Genomic DNA, 27,534 nt, shown 5'->3' with positions numbered 1-27,534 from the left:
CTATCAGCTTTTAAATAGTGTTATATTAAAGCTAACTGTAAATCAACATTTGCTTCTGCTAAATCTCCTGGAAAGATCTCCTGTCTGCATGTTATGGCTTTTTTTTTTGATACCGTAGTGTATGCCGCTTCAATAATCACTACAATAAATGAAGACTTTCTAAAATGGATAGACAACTCCAAAATTACTTTTTATCCTGTTTTCTGACTTGGGTGGCTCAGTTTAACCTCACAATCATTCTTTTTAAAGCTGTAGAGGACAAAAGAAATCTGCTTTATCCTGAGTTACATATAAAGCAGAGCTGTGCTTTTGCAGTAATGAAGCTCTGCCTGGTTGTAATGTGTGAACTAGGATGGGAGCTGTTAGAAATGCTTAAAGGTATATTTGGTCCTTTGGTGCCTGTTCCCCCTAGAGAGGCAGCTTCTGCAAAGGATGCTATACATGGCTGAATATATTGTCTGAAGATGGGTGGTGGGGCTTAGATGTTTAAATCAAAATGACAACCCAGGGGAGTAGGGGCAGGTGGAATCTGAAACTCGTGCCAGTAGAAGTGCTGAAACAATTTTTTCCTGCTTCAGTGGTGTCACTGGATATAATCTAGCCCTGCCGGGTCTGGTGAAGGGTGAGTTACCACAGCTTCAGGCGCTGACCTCTAAAGGGCATTGTAAATGTCTTGTTTTAATACTGGCTCCTGGGCCTGAGGAGGCATTCTAGTGCTAATTGCTAGTAGATACACATCTCTGTGGTTGTCTATTGCTCTTTTCCTACTCCTTCCTCACAAGCACTGCTCCACTTCGGCTGTGGTTTTGTATGTGGGGTTTGTTGACCCTTCTCTCCATCCCATACTGTTACCTAGAGAATACCACTATTGACTTATGGGTTCAAAAAAGGTTTGGTTGTAGTGTTTTGGTTTTGTTGTTTTAGTGTTGCTAAACACGGACTGTGTTTTAATTTGCAGAAGTGACCTTCTCGCTGGGAGGAAGGTACCTGTAGATGCAACTTGGAAAAAAAAAAAAGTGAAAGCTAATCAATAAAAGAAAGTGAATCGCCTTGGCTTTCTTTGTCTAATTAACACCACTGCTTCAGTCTTCACCGCAACCTGAAACAACACGACTGGACTAGCAACCAGCAGGTGCTGCCACTACGTGCCAGGGCCGTGGCCGCGGGAGGTGATCATTCCCATTGCTACACGACCTTTTTGGTCCCCTCCTCTCCCTCTCTCTGCTGGCTCAGCGCCCGGTGCGGCCCTGGGCCGGGACCCCTCCGGCGCCCCGCGCTGCCGGCAGGTGGGCGGGGGCGGGCTGCGCCCCGGCTGCGCTGCCTCCCCGCTCCCGTCAATCCCGCGTGTCCCCGCCCCCCGCCGCTCCTGATTGGCTGCACCGCCTCTGTTCCCGCCCCCTCCCTGCCCCAGCCTTTTAAACGTGCCTGAACCCGCCTCCAGCCCGGCGCCTGCCCGCCCGCCTCCCCCCCGCCCGCCTCTCGCCGCCGCGCCGGCCTATTGGCTGGGAGGGCTGTCGCTCAGGGCTCGTGACGCTGCACGCGGCGTGACGTCGCCCACCACCCAGGAAGCTCCGCCTATTTATTCTCAACTCGGCTCTTGAGGGGAAAAACAATTTCAAGATGGCGGCGGCGCGGATAACAATAGGGAGTCGGGGGTTCGGGCCGGCCCGTGCCTGAGAGCGGCGGCCGCGGGGCCGCGCCGCGCCGGGCGGGGCAGCAGAGCGGGCTCTGGCTGGACCCCGGGCAGCGGCCGCCGGTCAGGGCTGAGGGAGAAGGGGGGGAGCGGAGAAGCGCCGGCCTTGGAGGAGAAGGAGGAAGTGGGGCGAGGGGAGGGGAGCGGAGCGGGCGCCGGGCCGGGCCGGGCCGGGGGAGGGACCCCGACGGGGGCGAGCCCGGAGGGGAGCTCAGGTAAGGCCCGCGGGAGGGGGAGGAGCGGCGGCGGCCGGGGAAGGCCCGAGGTAGGGAGAGCCCCCGCCATGGTGGGGGCTGGGGTGAGGAGCCGGTGAAGGCGGCAGCCGCCCCCCTCGCTCTCCGGTCCATGGTGCTGCCCCCCTGCCCCATGGCGGAGTTCGTGGTGCCGCGGCACAGCGCGGTGATGGAGCGGCTCCGCCGGCGCATCGAGCTCTGCCGGCGGCACCACAGCGCCTGCGAGTCCCGCTACCAGGCCGTGTCCCCGGAGCGCCTGGAGCTGGAGCGCCAGCAAACCTTCGCCCTGCACCAGCGCTGCCTGCAGGCCAAGGCTAAGCGAGCCGGCAAGCACCGGCAGCCGCCCCCGGCGCCGCCGCCGCCCGCACCCCCTCCGTCGGCCGCCGCCGTCGCGGGAAGCGCCGACAGGACCGGAGCCAACGGCCTGGATGCCGAGACGGCGAGTGGCGAGCAGCACGGCCGCAGCAGCACGTTGATCGCGGTAAGGGGCCGGCCGTTCTCGGTCGGGGGCCGGGGTGGTTGGGGCCGTAGAAGGAGACGGTGGTCGGCGCGGTTGTGGCCGACTCACACCGTGACCTCTCCTCTAGAGCTGACACCGGATGGAGGAAGGAAAAGAAGCTCTCACTGTTGGCGTGTGGCTTGTGGTGGGAGGGCTGAGGGTAGTGTTGCCTTGTGGGGTACTCTTGTCTCTTCAAACTTTGCAGCTGATAAGGGTTGTATTTTTTCTCTTGACACCTTTGCGTTCTGGAAGTTTATGTAAAAACTTCTGCCTGTTGGGGCAGAAGTAGGAGATGGTCTTTTATGATGGTTACAGTCATTTAGAGTAGCCTTCTGTGAATTAGCTTTCTGGCCAATTCACCTAAAACGTCCCTACAGCATCAGTGCTGTGGTGGCTTTGGATATTTTGTTTGCTTACTTATATCTTTAAGCTGTCAGGGTTTAGTGGAGTCACTTGATATGAGCATGCTTATTTCTGAGGGGGAATTTCAAAGACAAGTAATGTGTCTATTTAAATTCTGGTACGTATTAGTAAGGATTTCAGTGGAAAGGCAGCTGCTTATTTGCCACTCACTCTAGTGGGTGTGAACACTAAGGGAATCCCACTCCACCCATTAAAAACTGGCTTAGCTCAGAATCTTAATGTTTCTCTGGCTTCTCTAGCATTTCTGGTTGTCAGGATATATTCATACAGCCCTGTTTGTATATCAGGATAGCTTCTACTTAATTTATTCTGAGCCCTTTAAATCTATTGCTGTTTACTAATGTGTCAGTAATGTAGGTTAGTAGGATAACCTCTTAAAGGTTGCCTGTCTTAATACCCGTCTTTAAAACCAGGTATTTCTGAATGCTGATCTGCATGAAAATGTTACTATAGTGTTCTGAGTGGTTTTAAAGGGGGATACTGGATCAGCCTGAGACATTTCCAGGTTAACATATAGATTAAATAATATTTTTAAGACAGTAAGTGTGTTTGATCAGGTTAGAAGCAAAGGAGGATGTGATCATCTGCTGTCTTGGACCTCAGTTACAGTTTTTAAGATTGAACCACGATAGAGTTCACTGTTTACTTCGGTATGACTGGACCTGATGTGAAATAGTGAAACACAGGATGCAGCAATGTTAGCTTTTATGTAACTAGCACTAGGCAGCGTGTGTGCAGTTTGTAGTAGTTACAAAATGAAGTGAAAATGTTACTCACTGGAATTATTTCTATTTTTGCCAATGCACATATGAGAATCTAGGGCTTGTTGACTTTTTTGAAGACTGAGATACTTGTCATGTAGTTAGAGCTGTATGGATAATTGTTGAAGAAGGATAAGTGAGGAAGAGAGGAAACCTTGTGTATTCCTGAAAGTGATTCGCTAGAACTTTCCAGGTAGTTGTTGTTTACTGGCTTGATCTTGGATGCAAACTTGTGTCAGAACAGAAATGACTCAAATTTGTATTTTATTATCTAAAGACTTGGTGGTATTCCTACTTGCTTCCTGTCTGGACTCTAAGGCTTTTTGCATATGGGACTCTATCCATTAATAATGCATATTTTTGTTGCACACAGAACACTTCAACGTGTCAAGTCCTGTTGCTTAAACTGCCGTCACATGTTTTCATATTGATCTTCTAAAAAAAACCTATGCTTTTAATTCATTGGTGTTGTTTCTTTTAAATTGCTTTGGATGTGGATTTGATCTAATTAGCATCCCTTATAATGAGGACTCTCAAAGGCAGCAAGGTTCTGAAATACCCTGCATCTGGGGAAGCCCTTCTTGTACAGGAAGCTGCTGCTGGTGACCAATTAACACAACAGAAGAGGGGTTTAGTGTATGAATGACTCTTCCCCGTGCTGGCCTGCTGTTTCCTTCCTAGGATACATGACTGTAAACTTAATTGCAGCTGCTGATTCATCACCTTGTTACTAGGGTATAAAGTTAGTTTGCTTAGTAATTCAAGTTTTGAAAAAAACCCTGAAGACAACAGAAATCCTCTGCTGCTGACTTACTTCCTTTGGTGTAAAAAGCACCTCTCTCTAGGTTGGCATTTTACCTCTGGCAGTCATGTAGCTGTTACTAAGATCAAGCACGTGCTTTGTATGGGAAGGACGTGAGTTTCGTTTACAATATTCAATAACATTTGGATGAACATCAAAATTATGTTGTTTTAAAATATCCTGGACACAATCCTTTCAAAAGAATGCAACTAAATCAGTGAAACATGCATTTTATCAGCAATCACTGCTGTTACAGTTCAGAGTTTTCCATGAAGCTGAATGTGAGTCTTCTCTTGGAAAACTGGTACATTGTGTAGAAAGTTAATGAAGCATCTGTTTTGATCCTTGAAAGAGAAAGCAACTAGTGTAAAAGTAAAGGATCTGTGATGCAGCATCAGAGGGTTTGTAGAAGGATGTGAAGCTGCACTGCCACAAGTGTGGACAGCACGTGCACTGCTAGATGCTGTACTTCAGAGCATCTTCTGCAAATTCAGAATAGTCGTGGGGAGCAGGATAGCACTTCCTCTTCCTTCTCAACATCTTGTATGATTTTTCCTGTGGCCAAAATCAGCTATTTTTCTCTTCCATTAGTCTTTTCTCTGGTTTAGATCCTGAAGCTGGAGGGATCTTGCTTATAAGCAGAAGAGGTAGATTTATATTTTCTTGCTAAGCAGCTCTAAAATTTGGGCCACAGAAAACACAGAGGTAGAGAAATATAGGTCAATCTCTCTTTCTCTCCCTCTCTCTCTTTCTATGTATAGATAAATACCTTGGATGATTTGTGTTCCATGTAGTCCTGTCCTTCATTTGAGGAAAAAGGTGAAAAACATGTTGTTTTCTTTTTTAAAAAATTATTTTTGAGACTATTATTTAATGGGAAATTCAGATGTTGAAATTTACCTCACATTTCTGTTAGGATGACTTTATTAAGACTGTGTTCAAGGTAGAAGATGCTCAGTGTTTGCCTAGGCTATTGTCCTTTGTATTACTTTTGTATTTTTGTGAAACAAGGAAGTAAGGAAGAGACAGGACTTGTCCCCTAGAATGTTTCTTTCACTTTGCCAGGTTCTGATTTGAGAAAGTTCATTCTAATAACTCCCTTTAAGTTCTCTGCAGTAGAAAGGTCTGCTTCCTTGCCTCTCTCTGACAGACTGCGCTACGGGCTATCACTGAGATGAACAGAAAAGTGTTTCCTTGACCTGGGAATGAGGAGAATGGCAAAGTCTGGCTTTTCATCTCCACTCCTTGTTTTGTGATGTGGTCTTCTGGGAGGAGACCTGTTCCCTATTTCTTGCTGGTTTTTTCCCCACCTGAGAGCAGTTGTTGTGTAGATGGCTTGCTTTGTCTAGGACTGCCACAAAACCGCAAATTGTATTTCTGGAACGGGCAGAGAAGGTCTCAGTGGCCTGTCTTGGGAATGCTTTGTGTGGAATGCTTTGTGTTTAGGCTGAAGACCAGACCAGTGTTTATTTGTGAGCAATAGAAGTTTTTTACATTAATAATAGATAAGTTCTAATTTAAGCAAAGACACAGAGTAAAATCTTTAAAAATAAATTTAAGGAGAGCAATGCAATGTTCCATGGTTGCAAAAGACCTTAAAGTAATAAATTAAAGGGAATAGATTGGATTGTACTGACAAACATTAATAGCATTCCACTAATGAAACTCAGACTGGTGCACTAACAGTTGAGAAGACCTCATTTTTGTGTAAGCTGTGGTACAGGGGTGTCAAACTGTGAAATTACATTTTACCACAAAAATAGCAAATGATTTCCATGTTATTTATACATAACTATAGTGCAATGTAGTCTTGCCACCATTGTTTAGTTTTGCTGACAAGTCTGATAGTTTGTTGCCCAACAGCACCAACAGGTTTTTCTTTGTCTCCTTTTAATTCTACCTGAGGTATTGTCGTATATTTGAAACATTTCCCTTACTAGATTAGTTAGATATGCTTCTAAATTATAAGGATCTGGGAGTGAACAATCTGCTGCTGTTTAAGTTCAAGTGAGGTGGAGGATCCAGCATTGCAGCTGAAGGCACAGCAGTTTTTTTTGATTCAGCAGAACAATTCCTGTAGCAGAAGCTGCCCCTTGTGACTAATGCAGGCTTGGGATATTTATAGACATGCATATCCACAGTCCCTCCAGCAGGCAGTCACCCAAATACAAAAGTCTTCTGGAACCAAAGTAAAAGTCAAAATTAATACAAGTCCAGCAGTTGTGGTTCTGACAACACAGTGGAATGCAGGAACACATTGGGTAATAAAATACTTTCCTTGTAGGGGGAGTGCAACTTTGGAAGCTGTGGGTAGGATGCACAGTAAATGGGGAGTTCTTAGCATGTTGTGTAGTCAAGATGTTACGTTTTCTATCTAAAATTCACACAGTCCAATTTCTGATATTTGCATTGCTCCAGCTTTGAGAGGTAGTCATCTTTGTTGCTTCAGTCTTTGACATGGCAGGAGAGCAGAATCTGTGTCTGTAGAGGACTGACTGTAAGCTCTGGTTCACGAGAGCATGTCTGTGCTGCATTACTACCACTTCCATGTCAGAAAACCAGATATATTCTGTTTTGGTTTCCTCATCTAGGTAAGAGAGCTGGTATCTAGCAAGGAGGCCTGTTGGAACTAGATTTTTGTCATGTTCCTTGAGTCATACACTATTTCTCCTTTAAAAATGCCCAGCATTCTGTTTCTCTTGCTGGTACTTCATGACAAATCCTCTCAGACATAACTTAATTCTGAGACCCAAATGGTAAACTTATTCCAAATGAAATACAAAAAAAAATAAACTATGTTGAATCCTGTAAGAATATTTTAAGCTCTGTAACAGATGCTTCAAAAAACTAAACTAAAACATTATATGGAGCCTGAAAGTGCAGTATAAGAACCAGACTTTTTGAAAATTTTGTTTCTGACATGTTCACTCATGTTCACTAGATTTTTTTTTTAGGAAAAGAAATCAAACTTGCACAATTTCTATTTTTCATATATATTTGCTGTTGTCAGTTACAGGACTCAAAGTTTAACGTTTCACAAGAGTAATTTCACATTGCAAAGGATTTCTGGCTTTCAAGCAAGTTTGTTTTCAAGCAAACAAACTTTCATGTTTAAGTTATTACATATTGAAATTATATTGGTTTCAAATTAGTAGTTTCAGGTATTGAGTGTTCTGCATGAATATTTTGATTCTTGGTATATTATTTTTCTTTTAAAAAGATGAAACCAGAGTAACCTTGTGCCACTGTTTTGGTCAATGCTTTGTCCCCCTTTCCCGTCAAGGCAGTAAGAGAGTGCTGCGCTGGACTCTGGACTTTTGATACTACCAGAAAAGCTGTAGATGAAATTCTAAAGCTTTTCCATTTTCTTCTTGTTGGGCTTCCGTGGTAGCTTATGGACAGCTTTTGTGAAGTCTTGCCCCTGGGGTAAGACCACAATTTGGCTGAGTACCATTCTCATAAACCAGTGGCTTTAAGACAGAGATTGAATAAAGATTATAAAAATTATCTGTGTGCTGTCCATTTCCTGATGGAAGCCTATATCATTTAACTGGGCATGCATCCATCTCCAGCATTGTGGCCCAGTGTCCTAGTCAAGTACAACGGGTCTGTCCTATAAGTTACATGTCATCAGATCTTAGAATTATTGTGATTGGAAAAGACCTTTAAGATCATCAAGTCCAAGCACTATCCTCACACTGCCAAGCCCACTGCTAAACTAAACCATATCCCTCCGCACCTCATCTTTGTGTCTTCTGAATATCTCTAGGGATGGTGACTCCACCGCCTCCCTGGGTAGCCCATTCCAGTGCTTAGTAACGCTCTCGATGAAACAGTTCTCCCTAACATTCAATCTAAACCTCCTCTGCTGCAACTTGAGCCTATTTCCTCTTGTTGGGGGTAGCTTGTGGTTGTCCACCCTTTTTTGTGATGACTGACACCTGGGCTGTATTACTTTGTGTTCCCCACGTGAGGAATCCACAGTTACAGCCTGACTAGCATGTCTACTCCTGCCAAGTAAGTGCATTTATTACCATCTTGAGGACTATCTGTTTTCCTCACGTGAATAAAATGCAGCTCTGATGATGTGATGTGGAGGAGGTGCAGCCTATAGCTCCAAGAAACTGTGTGCTGTCTTGGGCCAGAGGACTGAGGCTTGCTTGCATCCAATTCTTTTCATTGTTCCTATATTGGTTTAAATACTTAGGATAAATGCTTTGGGGGTAATCAGTTTGGCAAAGCTAAATAGCAGAGATCTTGGAAGTTTGTCTTTTGCTTGGAAGTTGAGTAGGCTGAGAAAATGGGACTACAATTCTGTATTCGACTGTGTGACAATGGGAAGGATTGGCTCCTGTGTTACTGATAGAACGATAGATTCTGCTCAGGAAACAATTGGCAGCATACCAGAGGGCCACTGCGCCTTTCAGCATGATAGTGGACCATAAAATTAAGGCTAAAGTAAGTACCAAGCTATGTTTTACTTTTGTCAGTGAGTCATTGTTGGGTTTTTTTCTTGTTTGAGTTTTGTCAGAAGACATTTTTCTTGCTTTGAGAATTCTGTTGGGAGCAACTTGATCTGTAGATAGCTTATAGTGTCTCATATGCTCCTCCCTCCCCCCCCCCCCCCAAACCAGATTTTTTGACAGACACGGATTGGGGAAGAACTTAGGGTTTTGTGGGGTTTTTTTGTGAAATCAAGAGCTGAGGTAGTATGTGAGAAGTATGTAAGAAAGGAAGTTCTCCTTGAAAGAGGGTGGAAAACAAAACATCCTTGTTAGGTTAATTTTAAGCTAGTTAGCTGGCAGTACTGTAGATGGTATAATTACAGTAGCATAAATCTCACTGTAGACTTACTGCCACAATATCATTGTATGCTTTTGACTTCATAATATGGAAAGTGAACTCGGATGCAAGTGCAGTTGGTGAAATGGCTTCTAAAACTCGGAAGTTAAGTGTCCTGGTTACAAACTGGGCTCAATCTTTTCTGGTACAGATAGAAGATAAGCAGATTTTCTTCTCTCCTATGAGTCTATTGGCTGTCGTATACAGGTAGGATAACTTTCAAATAATCTTAGATTTAGCTGAGGTGAAGCAGGGCTGAAAACAGTCACTCCCAAATGCTATTTCATTAGTGAAATGCTAATTCACTATTGGAATGCTGTTTTGTTGGTTTTTTTCTTTACAAAGGAATATAGTTTTAGATGAAAGAAGAACTTTGGAGCAACTAAAGTCAAGATCCAAGAATCTGATATCTGAGTGTTATAACCATTACAACCCACACAGGTATGAAAGCTCCTACATGTTTTGATTGAGGGGAAGAGCCTGTAATGAAGATCAGGGGTCTGTATCTTTTTGTAGACTACTGTAAATATAGCTTGTAAACATGGAGGGCTTAGTCTTAGTTGTGTATATTGCGAATGATGTAGTACAATAGTAAATACTGCAGCACAAATTAACTTCTGAGATACTTGTCTAGCAAGTAGGTTTTGCAGCCTGTGAAGGGCTGTGTTCAATTATAGCTATAATGCTACCAAAATGCTAGTTGCCTTGAGCTGTATGTATGAATTATAATTACAGCAGTGATGTGATGGGCATATATTCAGTTTTAATATAGAAATTTGCTTCAACTGTGCGAAGAGTATGTTAAGTGTACTAAATATTATTTTATATCATTTTTCAGGGGGTTTGGTTTTTTTCCCCTAATGATTTAGAATTAAGGAGGTTCAATTCCCAAACTCTGATTGACTCATCATATGACCTTGGGCAAGTTACTCATCCACCTTGAGCCTCAGTTTTCCCAGATGGAGTACTAAGTAAACAATGGGAAACTTGCTGAAAGCCAAGTGTTGTGATTGAGCTCAGGCTTACTTGCCTTCTGTTGTTTTGCCTTTTTACAAAAAAAAATAATTTCTGTTAGTCTTTCAAGTTAATATTAAAAAAATCACTCTAGCTCTGCTACTCCAGCCTGCAGACCTAATGTTCAAATTAAGAGAAGTCAAGTTTCAGCCTGCTCTCCAAATGTACACATCCCTTCATCCCAGTGAGTCTTCTGATCTGACTACTCTGCTGATGTTTCCATGAACCATCTAAAAGATCGCTCTTCTGGGAAGCTGTAGTTTATCCCTCAGATAAAAATAAGACTTTGCTCCTACTCATGCTTTAAACAAATAGTGGGGTTTTTTCTGAAGATGAGCTAACTGTACACTAAAAAAAAATTACGGCAATTAACTGTGAACTAGTCCTTCTGTCCTTAAATCAAAGATTGCTGTTGCCCAGGCAAGTGCTGTAAAATTCTTCTGATAATTTATGCTGGCTCTGTATACAACCTCTTGCTTGAGTGCTGAGATCTCGAGGTTTCCCCTGTTTGCTCTTGGGTGAGACAGTTTCCCCCAAGGGTGAGTGGGCTGCATTGTGGAGACAGTAATATTAAAATAAGCCTACTTGTCTTTAGGTTTGTTTAATGAGCTGCTTTGCTGCTGTCCAAGAGAGCTGTTGTTCAGTGACCTGTGCATCAGACAGGTGGCTTTTTGTGAGGATTCTCTGTGTGTGTCCTGCTGAGATGTACAAAGGCGTCTGGTACAGGTCAGGGGGGCTGATGGGTGCCCTGATGTGTTTGAGCAGTGTCCTTGCCCTACAGGTTTGTCTGCCTTGGTGTAGCGTTCCAGCACAAGCAAAGCACAGCTTTTACAGAATGCACCTGAGGGAAGGAAGAGTTTATAGTCATCTTTGATGTGTGCATGAATTCTGTTTTCAGATGTTTTTGAGGTCCATGGAAAGAACTTTATATTTGAAAGAATGTTGCCAGGAGAGAGAACTCGACCAAAGGCTCTCAGGCTCTGATTGTAAAACTGTTGCTGTACTTGCTGGTTGCTTCTAGGTGGCACTACAAGGAAAAGAATACGTGCATTCACTGGTTGTGATGGTTGTGAGAAAACAACTGTTGAGCTGGTTGGGGCTCTGATGGTCATAGTGCAGAGAGAAGCAGCTGACAAAATACCCTAGGAGAAAGGAGGAAAGGAGTAAACTTACTCTGCCGTGATAGAATTGAGTGAACTCTGAAATGCCTTTTAGATAAGTGTGAAACAGCGTTCTCAGTGACAAACTGGTTTTCCTTTGCTGCCAAAAATGTGATTGTGTACACAATTTATGTACATAGTTCTTCTCCAAAAATTACAATCACAGAAGTTATGGGTCTCTTTTTCTCTAAGTATTTAAATGTGTGAGTGCTTTATAAAGCAGTCTTACAGAACAATTACACCGTGTGTTCATGGGCCAAGTAAAATACAGGGTTTTATTCTCATCTAAAATTTGAATGTTTACATTCTTCAGTATTTTCTCACTTTGAATAGCAAAATCATAATATAGTCCAACTCACAGCCGTTTCTCACTTTATGCTGTTATCAAACTATGTGGCAGCTTTTGCTTGGAGTGGGCTCTGTTTGATATAGTACATATTTTTGAAAGTTTATCCCAAGAGATTATAGTAAGGAAGTCATCTCATGTGATGAATTGTAAAACAAGTCTTCTTTTAAAGCAAAGATGTAACCTCTTTTTCCTGAAATATTTCAGAGCGAGATGATGTTCTGTTGAGAAATAAAGATCCAGATCTATGAAACATAAAACTAAAGAACTAAAACCTTTTTTCTTTTTTTTAGCAGCTCCATGAGACTGTGAAAAGAAAGCTTGATAGTGCTACTTCCCCTCAGAATGGAGACCAGCAGAATGGCTATAGCGATGTATTTTCTGTGTCCAAGAAACTGCGTCATGACGATGGTCATGGTGGAGTGAGCAGCTCTTCCAATGGAATGCCCCCTGTGTCTCCACTCCACAAGAAATCTGGCAGCGGGGATACCTTACAGCTTAATGGAAAACACCCAATGGGGCTGGATGGCATCAGCAAGAAATGTCTTCCAGATTCCAGCCTGCAAATGAATGGAGGTGGTGATACTGATGACTCATTTCCTCTGAGTTTGAACAAGGAGCTGAAGCAGGAGCCTGTAGATGATCTTCCATGTGTGATTGCTGGAGCAGCGGGTTCTATGTCTCAGAATAACTTGATGCCGGATCTTAATCTTAACGAGCAAGAATGGAAGGAACTTATTGAGGAGCTTAATAGATCGGTGCCTGATGAAGACATGAAGGATCTCTTTAATGAAGACTTTGAAGAGAAAAAAGATGCAGATTCTACAAATTCAGCTGCACAGACTCCATTGCCACAAGATATTAACATAAAGACTGAGTTTTCCCCAGCACCCTTTGAACAGGAACAGATGGGATCTCCCCAGGTGCGATCCACTTCATCAGGTCCACAATTCATTGGTGCTGCTTCTGTACCTGTAAGTGCCGCTTCTCCAGCGGTTGGTAGTTCTCAGGCTATGTTTCAGCCTTCCAGTCAGTCAATGACTGAAAATCCTAATCAGCCTATGATGCAGGCATCAAACCACTCTCAAAACGTCCAGAGGCCTCTCCCCAATGTGTTGTTACCTGGGAAGGGTGCAGGAAGTGCCAAAGAAATGTCTTCTGCTCATCAACTTCAGCAGATTGCTGCCAAGCAGAAGAGAGACCAGATGTTGCAGAACCAGCAGCAAGCTTCACAAGTCCACCAAACCAGTCAGATGTCTAGTTGGCAGCAGTCGGGGCCTTCTCATAGTCCACTGGCTGTCCCATATACCATGGAAAATCCCACCAGCCCGTCGGTTTACCAGGCAGACTTCAACAGTCAGAAACTCATGATGCCTAACATGGGAAATAAAAGCTCACCGAGAGCTGGAGGCAATTACCATGTGAACATTTTGGGTCATCAGCAAAACAGCTTAAACCAGAACCCTGTGAATAGTCAAGGCTCTATGCTAGACTATGGGAACACCAAACCTCTCTCACATTACAAAGCAGAATGTGAACAGGGGGTTACAGTACCTGGTCAGAACAAGACTCCCATGTTGACGTACATACAGCAGCGCCAGCAGCCACCGCTGTCTCACGTGAACGATGACCAAAATGGGATGATCCTGTTAAAACCCAAGGCTGGAAACATTCCCTACCGACTACCACACAGTCAGGTGAATGTTCTGGGATTTGATACCTTTGTTCAGTGATAGATTTAAGGTTTTGCAAGAGAGTTGGATGGGTAAGGCTAGAGTACAGAGTACTTGCCATCGTTTCAAAATGGTTACCACATTATTTTAAAGAAGAAAATGGTAATATGCAAGAAACTGAGACAAGAATCAAGAGCTCTGTCTTCCACTGGGGACAGGTTTTAATAGCTGTTGATTCTAGGTCATGTGATAGTGTGTGATTTCCAGCTTAATATACTTTGTGGGTAACAGGTTATGTCACACTTCACAGAGGCTTCTACTTAAAGATAAATAGATGCTTTATGAACTCTTGCCTAAAATAACTCATGTAAAACTGTAGCATTCAACAGTGTTCTCAAAGAAGCTTTGATTTCTTTACCTCCTTTTTAGTCTCTGCTTGTGTCAGAGTTGGCTTACTGTAAAAAGACATATCTTTGGTTGCTTCTTTTTTGAAGAGAGGTGGAAGTGGGGGCTGCGTTCTTGATTTCTTGGGTGTTCCTTAAGGCTTTTCAAATCTGCGAGTTTATCGGTTGTCTCTGGGGTTTGGGGTAGCATGAGATAGGAGTGAAATATGTCTTCAAGAATGAGTTATGGTAATATTTGTTTGCTTGAAGCAGTATGATTCAGGTTTTCCTTTAAAGAAGCAGCTTCTTTGCTTTATATATAACTGATCCTACAAGTGTGCTGCAGGTGAAAATTTATTAAGTGGATGGAGGTACAGACTTGTTGGGGTTCTGTAATGTGTACCTACAATATACATATACTAGAGAACTTGTGGAGAAAAAAGGTCTTTGTTATAAGGATTAAAACTCCTTAAGCAAAAGCTGTTGGAGGTACAACTCTAGTGATATGTTCCCTCAACAAAACAAGACACTTGTGAAAAACATCTGATTAGTCTGTGATAATACACAAATAAAAATCTGAGATCAATGTATGTCTCAAGGCAGGAAAAAAAATAACCTCTTTCAAAGCTAGCTAGCAGAAGTAACAGTCTTAACATTTTGATGGAAGAACTATCATAGAGTCATAGCAGGGTTTGGGTTGGCAGGGATATTTAAAGCTCATGTCATTCCAACTCTGCTGCCATGGGCAGGGGCACCTTCCACTAGGCTGCATTGCTCCAAGCTCCATTCAACCTGGCCCTGAACACTTCCAGGATGGAGCATCCACAGTCTCTGAGCAACCCGTGCCAGGGCTTCACCACTCTCATGGGGAAAAACTTCTTCCCAATGTCTCAACTAAATCTCCCTTCTTTCAGTTTGAAGCCATTACCCCTTGTCATATCACTACATACCCTTGGGAAAAAGTCCCTCTCCAACTTTCTTGTTGACTCCTTTAGGTACTTGAAGGCTCTTAGAAGCTCTCCACGGAGCCTTCTCTTCTCCAGACTGAACATCAAGGGGAAGAGTAGAGATAGTTGTGTATGTCACATCTCCCATTTACCGAAAAACTTGAGAGTGACTTTGCATCTACAGTGCCACACTCGCACTGGATTAACAGAAATACTGATGAATGCTGCTGGAGAATTTCTCAAAAGCTTGCATATAGAAAACTTAGAACTGGAATATTGTGTCCAGTTCTGGGTGCCTCAGTTCAAGAAGGACAGGGAGCTACTGGAGAGAGTTCAGCACAGGGCCACAAAGATGATGGAGCATCTCCCTTATGATGAAAGGCTGAGGGAGCTGGGGCTCTTCAACTTGGAGGAGACTGAGAGGTGACTTCATTAATCTTTACAAATAAGTAAAGGGTGGGTGTCAGGAGGATGGAGCCAGGCTGTTCTCAGTGATGTGCAATGATAGAACAAGGGGCAACAGGTACAAGCTGGAACATAAGAGGTTCCAAAGAAAGACAAGGAAGAATTTCTTCACTGTTCAGATGAGGGAGCACTGGAACAGGCTGCCCAAATGGGTTGAGGAGTCTCCTCCTCTGGAGACATTCAAAACCCACCTGGACGAGTTCTTGTGTGACCTACTCTAGGTGGCCCTGCTCTGGCAAGGGGATTGGACTAGCTGATCTTTCAAGGTCCCTTTCAACCCTTGAGATTCTGTGACTTATCTGTAGTAGTATTTTTCTCTGTAGAATATGATGATGGTTGGATTGCTGGAAAAATATGTTAAAACTCATTTTGATCAGTGATAGCATTCTTCCCCTTCAACTGCAAATAGTAAATACTCTGGTACTAAAAAAAGCAACATTAGGAGGGTAGACATAAACACTGGCTGGATTAAATGTTGACAGAAGAGGCAGGATTTAAATGGATATTTTGTATAACAAAAATTTGAAATGTAGTGTTTGAAAAGCTATTACCAAAGTAAGCTGAGGCTGGTGTATGTGAAGTGCTGCTTGTAGCTGATGCTAGTCCTCTGAGCACAAGCCCAGAGGGCTGTGGTCACCTCTTGGCTTTGGGAAGTACTTTGAGACTGAAGCTAAAGCTTCTGAAATGTGGAGCTTCTGACGTTAACTGTGAACTTCTGTGTCTGGCACTTTATAGGTGAGATTTTGACTTTAGTAAGCTGAACTAGAAACTGTATCACACTTTGCCTTTTCCATTAGAAGCTTCACAAGTGAAGCTGTTGCATCAAGATGGCAAAATATAAGGATCTGAACTGCTTTTTATTAAATAGTGTAAATGTACACAGCAGTGATAATTGACTGTTGTTCTGTGATGTGTTATGGTTGCCCTCCTTGAGTAGACTTCATTTATAAAGTCTCTCTTCCATATCCTGTAAAAAGATTAAAATAACAGAAATGGTGGTCATTGCCTTACAGTTTCTAAAACCTGGAGGGCTAACCTCTTTCTGTAACTCGTCATGTTTTCTGTTTTGTGCAGGATCAAACCCCTTCTCCTAACGTTCCTCGAGTTCCTGTTTCTGTCCCGGGCCCTGGTGTGGGTGCCCAGGCTCCCAATGTCTCCATGGCAGGTAACCACAGCAACTCACCTTATCTCAGCAACCAGCAGCAAGCAGCAGTGATTAAGCAGCACCAAATGCTGATGGACCAGCAGAAGCAGAGAGAGCAGCAACAAAAGCACTTGCTCATGGAGCAGCAGAAACAGCAATTCCTAATGGAGCAAAGACAGCAACATCTTCTGGCTGAGCAGGTGAGAGGACCCAGCAGTCTTATTCTCTTTGTGCTGATTTGCTGTGGTGGATGAAACAGTGTTTGATACCTTGTTGAACTGTATTCACAGTATAAAAGAAGTCCACTTTGGTATCATAATTGCTGGTTTATATTTCTATAAACCCAACACATAGCACTTGATTGCTGACACTTTTTTTCTGTTGTTACAAGGTACTGTGGTAAATGAAAAGAGTAAAATAGGTAAAACTGAGGTAAAAAATAGGTAAAAAGAGTAAAATAGGTAGAACGGAGTAGTGTGAAAATACAGGGCAATACTTATATGAAGAGAATATGTCATATTTGCATCTTTCACAATTCTTTGTGAAAGATGAAGGGAAAGTGGAATCGGAGCAAAAAAATGAAATATAAACTTGGGATACTGTTGATGTGTTCTGTAGAGCTTTAAAACGGAAGCAACGAGCAAAGGACTCTGAACTCATTGTGCTTTCTGCCTGTCTTCCCTGTGAGATCTACGGCAGTTCGTGTTTCAGATTTTAAAACTTCTTTCACTTGTTTATTTTGGGAAAATAATTAGACTTCTGCATCCAACTTGCATCAAAACCTGCCAAAAGAATTTAACTCTGCTGTCCATCAGACCGCAGAATGCTGCTGTAGCCTGTCTCAGGGAAACAGGCTGCTTGTGTGAACTTTTCTAAGTTTTAAACCTTTTGAAAGACTTTTCAGCTGGGAATCATCCCAAAGGGCCTTATTCCCATCATCAGTTCTTTTCTGCAGTTTTTTCAAGTCCATGCAGACAGGTTCCAGGCACTGACACTGTACGTACAGAGAGGTGATGTGGAGGAGGGGGAAGATGAATTTTCAGAGAAGGTTTGAAACCCAGGGAGAACCTGATATTTAGGTTCTTGAAAATGTGTAATGATCTAGACTGCTGAAGACTTTGATAACTGGGGGAGGGAAGAGCCATGGAAACTGTTGATTTTTTTGGGATGGTGAAGAAAATAGTCAGTGATTTAATGGGAAAAAAATCGAACTGTGCCTATCCCTGAGAATTAAAATAATAATTAAAAAAAATTAATACTCTGGAGTCCTTGAACCAGTAACAGTTGGGAATGTGTAATTTCCTTAATTTCCAGTAGTGTTAGAAGCTATAAAATCTCAATATTCTCAACTTTAAAGTTGGAAATTGTTATCCTGATTGACAGAATTTTCACAGTATTAAGTTTGGGAAATGCAAGGTGTTGAGAGAAGGTCAGATAATGGTTGCGAACACCACCTTCCTCCCCATTGCTTTAACTGTTGATCAGAAGCTTTAAGAAAGAAGGAAATACAGTCTCCTCTGAAGTGAAAATATGTGAAAGCACATTTTTAGGGGAAGTGTGTAGTAGAATCTGCAGTTTTGTGGAGCTGTGGCTGTGCCAAGTCCTAGCTAGGTAACAGAAGATCACCTTCAGTTCTTTACCTAGTGTAGATAAAACATTGCCAACCACATTCTTATGTTTTAAAGAAAATTGCATGAATGTTGGTAAATTTTTGTTATCTGGGCTAAGGGAATATTGTAGTGGAAATACAGATCAGAGACTGAAGGCCAAAGAAAGCCTCTATCATCAATAAAATCATATTTTCTGTATGAGTTCTGTAAACTATAAATTTCTATAGAAACATATAGATATAATGCTTTTTAGTAAGACATTCAGGTTTTGGTGACTTCTGTGTCAATATCAAATGTCAAAAATTACAAATTGTTATTTTCAAAATGTTAAGGACCAGGTACTCCTTGAAAGAAGGTGAGGAGAAAGCAAGTAAGGGATGTTTGTGTCATGCTTTTCCTTTTCACTACTGGTGAGTGACTCTGAAAGCTGTGGCCCAGTAGCTGTCCTGGCCCTAGCAGGTGTCAGACCTCTCGGAGCAGTGGGGTGCTCTATTAACAGGATCTGAAGTAGCATATTTTTTTTCCTACCTGTTTGCTTCTGCTTAGCCAGCACATGCTGCTGTGGTAAGTATCAGTACAATGAAAATATTTTATTCCTGTCCTAGTTACTGTAACTACAACTAGCTTGTAAACTTGCATCTTCCTGTAGTGATACTGTGACTGATTTCAGATAAGGAGCAGTTTCACTTTGAAACTGAAAAGATATAGTCACGGCATTTGCCACATTTCTTGGCGTCGTGCTGCCTGGTCAAGCTAGATCTTGTTAGTGTTCTAACTTGATACTTATTTCTCTGGATACATGTGATACTGGATGTAGTCTAAAAAAAACATATTTCTGAGTCAGATGATCTCTGTTAGGAGATCATCTCCTAACAGGAGAATTATAGTTTCAGGTACCTTCAGTGACATTCCCTGGCACTTCAAAGACTTGATATTCTCTTTTTTTCTTTTTGAATTTCTGAGCCAGGTTCTGCAGCCCTTGGTTTCTCTCAGAACTATGGCATCTCTTCTTGGCTTCTGTGGTCAGCCTCTTTCGGGTCTGACTGGTCCTACAAGCAGCAGGTCCTTTCTGTCAAACAGCCAGTCCTCTTCATTCCTCTGCATGTCTCAACAGTTTCTTAGTCATAGGCCTTTCAAAAGGATGGCAGTAACATGTATCTGCCTATTTTACGTTGCTCTACTCTGTTCTTTAAAGGCTTGTCTTTTTACCCCAGTATTCCTGGGAGGGAATTTCTGTCCCCTTGTGTGCTCTGGGTGACTTTGCAGATAAGTAGGTGGTTGTGCATTATGTCACTACTCAGTTATTGCAGAATTGCAGTCTGGTTGAGAAACAGGAGCCAGGAATATTACGCCTGATATGTTTCGTATTGTGAAAGCAGCCAGTTGGCTGTCAAGATCTCCGAGTGTGCTACTGGCTGTATGTACATAAGCTTTGATGTTCCTCCTAAGGCTTTAAATTTCATTTTCCCTAAAAGTCTCCAAATAAAAATGTTGCTTGTTTTATTTTTCAAATGATGTTATCATAAAGTAAATATGAGTTGAGTGTGCTTTCAAAGAGGCAAGGTTCCCTTGAGTCATGAGTAGGGTTTGTTTTGTTGCATTGTTAAGAAAATGGTTTTGAACAAAAATAACAAAACTGTGTACCTTCTGTTATAAACTTAGTTCTGCAGTTTTCCATAATCTTCTAGAAAAACATGGGTGAGAATTTGAGTTTGAGGATTTATTTTCATTTTGTTTTTGACAACAAGGGCTAAAAAATATTTACATGTTCATTTTTTACTTCTCTGTGGAACATTCTTTATATTTATGACTTGTACTTTAATTTCTAAGGAGAGGTCTAAAATAAATTAACCTGGGGGTAAAGAGGAAAAAAATACATCATACAGTCATAGAATGGTGGGGATTGGAAGGGACCTTTAGAGATCATCTAGTCCAACCCCCCTGCAGAAGCAGGTTCACCTAGATCAGGTCACATAGGAATATGTCCAGGCGGGTCTTGAAGACCTCCAAGGAAGGAGACTGCACACCTTCCCTGGGCAGCCTGTGCCAGGGCTCCGTCACCTGAACAGTGAAATAGTTTTTTCTCATGTTCAAGTAGAACTTTTTGTGTTCCAGCTTCATCCCATTACCCCTTGTCCTGTTGCTAGATACCATAGAACAAAGTGATGCCCCAACCTCTTGACACCCACCCTTTAGATATAAATGTTAATAAGATCTCCCCTCAGTCTCCTCCAGACTAAACAGCCCCAGTTCCCGCAGCCTTTCCTCATATGAAAGATGTTCCAGTCCCCTACTTTTGCTCTTTCTGTACTTCATTGTGTTTTTAAAGAATTGTTAAAAATACTTGTTGATGTCACTGATGTAAAGACTAACATCTCAAATTTTCAGTTTTTAAAAGACTTCAGACATGCATTGCAATAACTCCTGTAATGCACACTGTTGTCCTGTTACCTCTTGAGTTCCTGGTCTTGTCACTCATCAATAAAATTGACTGCTGGGACCTTGAGAACAAAGATTTGAAGTGACTTTAAGGCCCTTATAGTTACCAACTCTGCATAAAAGTATGTCGATAGCTTGTTTTTATCCAAGATAGTCATCCTTGGAAAAAAACTTGACGTGTTTTCTAATTGTCTTATGTTGGGCCTTTCTCAGGAGAAACAGCGGCAGCAACAAGAGCAGCAGCTGCAGCGGCATCTGACTCGACCCCCTCCCCAATATCAGGATCAGGCACAGAATCCATACCAGCAGCAGGTTGGACAGTTCACAGGTCAGTAAACATGGCACTTGAAATAATGTCAGGAAAAAAAAGTAGCAGGAGTAAGAAAATAAGGTATCTGCAATTTTCTGGGTTGGATAGCTTTTAATTTGCTGCAACATCTTCCCACGTCACTGTGCCTTAAAATTTCTGGGCCTACACTCTCTGATTCAGTTGCAAATTAGCAGCTTCCCCTGTCCTAGGTATCTGGGACAACTTAAGCTTCTGATTCTTGATATTGCTTTGGAAATGTGTAAAATTCTTAAGTACCTTCATTGTTCTAAAGGTCTTTTTGTACTACTGTTTCCCCATACAGGTTGTAAGTTCTCTTTAGCTTTCCATATATTAGAATTAAGTTTTTTTCCTGAAGCCTAATGTCACTACTGCTTGTATCTATCACAGGCCCTTATTAAAGGCAAATAAGTGTATTATTTCTCTCACGTACTAGGATGAGTTTAAAATTCTCCAATATTCTTATCCCAACTACCTTTAGAAGGGAATGCAATTTGAATTCTTTTACATGTTAGTGTTTTTGTAGGGGAAGCAGCTTGGTATGTCTTCAGTATATTAATGCTGATAAAGAAAAGATGTTGTACCATTAAGCCAGAATATCAGAAGGATTGTTTGTTAACACAATCATCAGTGGCATCCTTCAAATACTGCACTGGAACGCTTTTTTTCTCCTGCCACTTTCTACGGAAAGACAGTAGCACACCTGTTAGATATGGAATATGTTTTACTGTAATGAGCATCGGTATTATTGACACTATTTTTCCCATGTTATGATGATATAACTATTTTTGCATGTTGAATCCTGGTATATATACAACTTCTTCTCTGTAGTGTTCCAGTAAGACTCTTCCAGCACCCATCCACACCACCCTCCACAACGCTGACATTTTAATGGTGTACTTTGTTAATGAGTTCAATATGATTTGAGTAAAGAATGAATTAGTAATAAGGGAGAGACTATATTCCTCAGCTGACTTAAAATATGGAAAAAATTCTTCAGCTTACTTTTTGGTTTGAAAATAGAGGAAGTACTAATGTAAGTAGGTTTTCTTGGTTGACTGTAAAAAGTTGAGAGAGGGTCATATACATTACACTTCTCAGTGCTTTTCTGTTCTTTCTTTTGCTCAAAGGGGGAGGCTTCCTTCTCCAGGAAGAACATTTTTTATTCAAGAGTTTTCAAGAACAAAGGACTTTTGTTGATTTGAGGAGACTTATTTTTGCAAGTCATCTTGCTTGGTTATCTGCATTGCATATTAACATATTGAATATTTTGTTGTGGAAACCCAAAAGATAAAAAAAAGACCAAAAAATTCTGAAAGTTTTATAATATAGGAGAAATTTCTGGAGCTGGCTGAACAGGGGACTGGAAACTCTACAGTTGCACAATGAGAGATATACAGGGTATGCAGGGAATAACTGACAATGTGTGTATGCAGTAAGGGGTATGTTTTAACAGCCTAGCAAATTGTGTGTGCACTTCTAAGTACTCACATACACCTTTGTTCACAAATGTTGGAGTCCTGCCTTCAAAGGCTAATTGTTTAAAAATTGATGATGGTGAACTCTGAAAAGTAGTATTTGGATTTTAGGGCATTGGGATATGTGTGCTCAAGGTGAAGGTGGAGGGGCTAACTGGAGCCAACAATTGACACAAGCCTAGCTTGGCTCGGGTTGAACTGAGGTATTTAATGCACAAAATATTTCTTTGTATTTCAGGGTCATCTTCAGCCATGCCTGGGGTCAGTAACTTAGGACAGTCCAACTCCAGTAGTCCACGGATGTTTCCTCAGACCCAGAACATGATTCAGATGGGACCTGGACACAGTTCTGTTCCTGCACTCCAGTCAGGCTCCAGTCAGCAGGATCGGGGGGTGACTCAGTATCCCAATATGCAAAACATTCAGCGAGGAGGATTGTACAACTTGGCGCCTGGTATGACCCAGATGGTTCCCCAGCACACGGCTCCGAGTGCCAACGGGCAGCCACCTATGCAGAGACAGGGCAGCCTGGGCCAGGGTGCTGCCGTCGCCGCTGGCTATGGGCAGAATGCCTTAGCAAACTCAAGTATTTCTCAGCAGCACAATAAAGGTGCACTGAATCCAACCTTATCGAAGCCACAGATGGCAAGAGTACCAGCTGCTATGGCGGCTCAAAATCCATCTTGGCAACACCAAGGTATCCCTAATATCAACAACCAGACGCAAGCAAACAGCGGCTTAGGACCGTTTACTGCCAGCTCCTCTTTCCACATGCAGCCAACTCATCTAAAGATGGCCAACCAGCAGTTTGCCCAAGGAATGCCTCAGGTAAGCCTAAGCACCAGCAGGCCGATGACCTCTCTGAATGCACCTGTCTCTGGGCAGATGCTGTCGTCGTCTTTAGGTGCGCAGCAGCGGACAAACCCACCCACGCAACAGCAGGTACCCTCACAGCAAGTTTTGCCTGGCATGAACCAGACTGTTCCAGATCTGAATGCTTTCAACCAGAATCCAAATCAGCAACTGCCCAACAGAGGTAATCTGCACTGTAGTCAAGGGTACCCAGTGAGGACAACCAGTCAAGAGCTGCCTTTTGCCTACAGTGGCCAGTCGGGCAATAATGGACTTCAGAACTTAACTGGTGACACAGACCTGATAGACTCTTTGCTGAAAAACAGGACTTCAGAGGAGTGGATGAATGATTTGGATGAGTTGTTAGGAACCCATTAGAATGGGGCCAGGGGCAGGGGTTCTACTTTTTTAATTATTTCATGAAATGTAAGCAACACTTGGACCAAAAAACCTGTGGCATTGAGGAGACTTGCAGGCATTAGAGGTGAACGGTTGGGAAAGGGACTGGAGCTGCTTCTCGGTGAGTGCTGCCACACGGCAGGGTGCAGCAGAAGGCTCTGCGGGGGCAGCGCGCGGCATCGCCGCCGCTCTCGGGAGTCGCACACTTCAACAGGTCAAAAGCCCCCTTGTGTGTCTCCTGGCCAGCCTTTCAGAAACCTCACTTGCAGTGTTCTAAAAGTAACGTGTATTTTAAAAAATTATTTAAGAAAAAAACAAAATTCCACAGAAGTAGTGCAGAAAGAAAGCAAATAGTTGCACACGTAGTGTGTAGGACTTAGTCTCCTGCGGCTGTTAATTGCAATCGTTATTTGTTCATAGCTTGACATGCTATTACAGTGCTGTCCGTCAGGCTCTGCCTCTCTGAGGAGAGGAGGACGCTTGCAAAATGTTTTGGATTGTTACTTTTCCCCATTGCTAAAGCATGTGCCTGTACTCCCCGTAAGCAATTGATACTTCACGGTAAATATTTCTAGATGCTGGTAATAGATGAAAGAAAGTATTAAAACCTGGCCAGTTAGTCTAGGTAGTCGTCTTAATAGATTGTAGTCTTCTAAGCTGCAGTTTGCACTCTGTTGTAGAGAGGCACAGTTTTTGGCTTATACCTTGCTGTGTTTAAAGGGGGAGTTTCTTATGGGAGAACTTTTTAAACTGTAGTAGGTTTAACATGAATTGTAAAGCCATTTACTTTGCACCTATTTCTTCATAACTTATTTCCAAAGGTAGTTGTATTTAAATGAAGGCTTTGCTTCATGACAGCTCATCTAGGTTTTTTTGTTGTAAAAAGTAAAACTAACTTCTGAGATCAGTTCATTCCCCAAAGTTAGCAGCGATGAAATGAGCACAAGACTTTGTCACTTCAGGGTAAAAATGAGGAAGAAAAGTAATTTGTCTGAGAGGTGACAAGTCCTTATCAGCAATAATAGCACAGGCAGCCTGGGACAGGGCTTGTGTCAGGGTTGCTCCACCATGGAAATCTCCCCCTTTAAGTACTTTTAAAAAAAACAAAATAAATGTGGGTTCCAAGTTTGATAATCGTTCTATAAACTGGTGGATTTACTTCTTTAATAGCCCTTGAAGCAGATGCTGGTTCTTCAGCTCAGCCCAAGGAAACCTCTTACCCGTACGTTAGGGTCAGTCCCAGAAAGGACAAAAACCACAACGGGAACAGTCAGTGTTCCAAAACCCTTACTTTCTACCAAAAAATCCCCTGTCCACCAAGAAGCCACCTTGCCTTAACCTTTGTTTTAAAATGAAAATAAAGTTGAAAAGCTTTTGTTTTAAATGCACAAATACCTCTTTCCCTTTTAAATCCACTTTTTTTGGAAGACTCTTTAAAACTTTCTAATTAAACCCAGCATTGCGATTCAAAAGCAATTTCCTTCAGCACAGACTGGCTGCTTTGGGAGTTTTCTGCACTGCAGAGACATGCAGGAGAGAGGGTTTCTCCCAGAGCAAGTGAAGGGAAGCGAAGGATAACATTGATTTCAAAGAAGGAAAATATTTTACTGTATCTGCAGCTCCTTTATGAGACAATTTGCACTTTTAAAAACTGCTTTTTAACACTAATACTTTAACCCTTTCCAAATATGCATGGAACATGGTTTGTCCAGCACACTTAGCTAGTGTGGATGAATTACGCTCTGTTGAACAGGTTGAATATTGTATCACGTTGAACTGTTGGTGAAAGATGTGCATTGAACGATGGATCCCACCGTGGAATAGTGGATAAAACTTCACTGAAGCAGGCTTAATCCCTCGTAGAGCTTTTGAAAGGATAACATAAAGGTTGTCTTTGGATAGGAAGACAAAGGTGTTAGTGACTTTGGTTGTTGACCCTTCTGATATTTTCTAGAATAAGTAGTTGAGATGCAAATAACTGATGCTAGCTTTTCTTATACTGGCAATCTAAGAAAAGAGCTGGTGAGTTTGGTTTGCTATGAGGTTAAACCAAAAACTGGTCCAAGGTCAGTGTCATTAGAAGAGTCTAGATATAAACTAGCAATGGCAGGGGAAGGAATGTTTGCTGTCATTTTATTTTTTAAGGGTTAACTTTGCACCAGTGTGCCTTCCCTTCCCGTCAGGGGTGCTTGGGACCTCATAATTTCAAGTGACATGCTTCAATGTCACTGGTTTTGTTTCCCCCTTACAAACACTTGAGAGATAACAGGGTAGTAGGATTCAGCTTTTCTTTCTTCCCTGTTTAATTGTGGTGAAATCTGCTACCTTTTCCAGTAGATTTTGCACACAGGTTATTCTGAATAAGTTAAAATACAATCCATCCAGTTGTGATTTCTTAAATGGAGGAAAATAACATCTGCTGTTTGCATTACTACTACCAAAAAGTCAATCCAGCTACACGTCCGGGAAAATGCAGATGTGCTCTTTCCTCCGCTGTTTCTGGAAGCAAAGGTGGATATTGCCCGGCTTGACCAGCGGGTTTGTTCAGGAAGGCAACTGGGTTTGATGACAGGGCCTTTTCATGGTACTGTTGAAGTAAAATTAAGGATGATTCTAGGCAAAGTGGCGTACAGAGCCCACTGGTCTTCCTATGTGAGCAGGATCCCAACAGCGTTTAACCCGAGAGAAACAACCAGCCTCCGCTTGCGGGTCTGGTCCCTGTCAACACAATGTGATGAGGCTGTTGGAAACAGGGTGTCACTGCCACAGAGCTGAAACAGTTCGAAGGGAATGAAAGTAACGGTTTTGATGGACATTGGTGCATGGGCAGGGCTGGGCTCTGCCTGCAGGCCCTCAAACATGTAGCTGTCTGTATATGCACTTGGGCTTTCCATTTGCTGCAGCTTCAGAGCAATAAAACATATCTCCCCTGAACTGCACCTGGCCAGCCGCCCATGGCTTTATTTATAAACTGCGGTCTTGGTTGGGCAGGAAAGGAGAGAGAGAGAGAGTCACTGTGCAACATCCACTGCCTTCCAAAAACCACCATTCAATTGAAAAGGGTGCTCAAAAATGTTGTGATACACATTTCCTTTGTGTAAATAAATGTTTACAATTTTATATTAAAGATTTGAATAAGAGTTAGATCTTCTGACTGTATATTTTTTACTTTTTATAGATTTTAAAACTATAATTCTTTATATATGTGTTTGGGGGGTATTATGGTAAGTTTTATGCTTGTAAATGGAGAACAGTTGAATTTGATGCTAACCTTTATGAATTTTTGTCATTGAAATGTATAAAGAGTCCATTAATCCCCTTATTCTTTTACTACAATTTCTGGTGCACACCAAAAAGAAATCCTTCACTTCTGTTTTATCCTTATAAAATAAATATTTTGCTAGTGTATTAAACACACGTGGTGTGACTTCCTGCATCTGTGTGAGCTGAGCAGATCCAGCGCTGGGCTTCCTGGCGAGACGGTTCCCTTCATCCCAACACACAGATTTGGTCAGCCTCTTCCTGAAGCTCAGCTCCTTCTACTGTGTCTTGACAGTTCCTAACAAAATTTCATCAATTGCGTTTCTCAATCCCATTCAGAGTTTCAGAAAGTCCATTTAAATGGGACAGGGCTGGATAAAGAGGCCTCAGGAGAGTTTACTTTGTTTTCAGAGCTTTGTGCTTCTGCCTCCTCTGGACTCTTTTTATGCAGTCGTGACTGCAGAGGTGGTTGTTGCTGGTGGAAAGGTTTTAACTACAGAGACTGTGAAGCTTAGGAAGTTCCTAAGCAGCTGCATAGAGCTGGTGGGTTAAAGAGGCTGTGGAAAATAATGGCAAAATAAGTCTTTCAGCCCCTGTGGGATCATTGAGCCTCTTCAGGTGGTCACTTACCCCTCTGTTGGTGAGAGGAGAGATAAAGAAGTGAAGACTAAATCTGCAGCTCCCTCGGAGCTCATCCGCAGGGGTGGGTGCTTGGATATTACTGTGTTCACATTAACAAGTTCGTACCTGACGGATTACCCTGAAATAAACGTTTCAAAGCA

At 42.4% G+C, this 27,534-nt stretch overlaps 1 protein-coding gene across 2 annotated transcripts; it reads left to right on the top strand.

Moving 5' to 3' along the window:
• Positions 1 to 1,871: 1,871 nt before the first annotated feature.
• MAML1 (mastermind like transcriptional coactivator 1) lies at positions 1,872 to 26,904 on the top strand. 2 transcript variants are annotated; one of them, XM_010202245.2, is made up of 5 exons: positions 1,872 to 2,407; positions 12,070 to 13,470; positions 16,316 to 16,585; positions 20,648 to 20,762; positions 22,479 to 26,904. In XM_010202245.2, the coding sequence occupies exons 1-5, from the start codon at positions 2,039 to 2,041 to the stop codon at positions 23,468 to 23,470; spliced, it is 3,147 nt and encodes a 1,048-aa protein (XP_010200547.2). In that variant the 5' UTR covers positions 1,872 to 2,038; the 3' UTR covers positions 23,471 to 26,904. The 2 variants fall into 2 exon arrangements, with proteins under 2 accessions (XP_010200547.2, XP_061858528.1); XM_062002544.1 differs by having other exon boundaries at positions 12,067 to 13,470.
• The last annotated feature ends 630 nt before the right edge of the window (positions 26,905 to 27,534 follow it).

Source organism: Colius striatus, chromosome 9, assembly GCF_028858725.1.
Source record: "Colius striatus isolate bColStr4 chromosome 9, bColStr4.1.hap1, whole genome shotgun sequence".
Lineage (NCBI taxonomy): Eukaryota > Metazoa > Chordata > Aves > Coliiformes > Coliidae > Colius > Colius striatus.
Note: the sequence above shows the minus strand (reverse complement) of the source record. Positions and strands in the feature narration are given on the sequence as shown.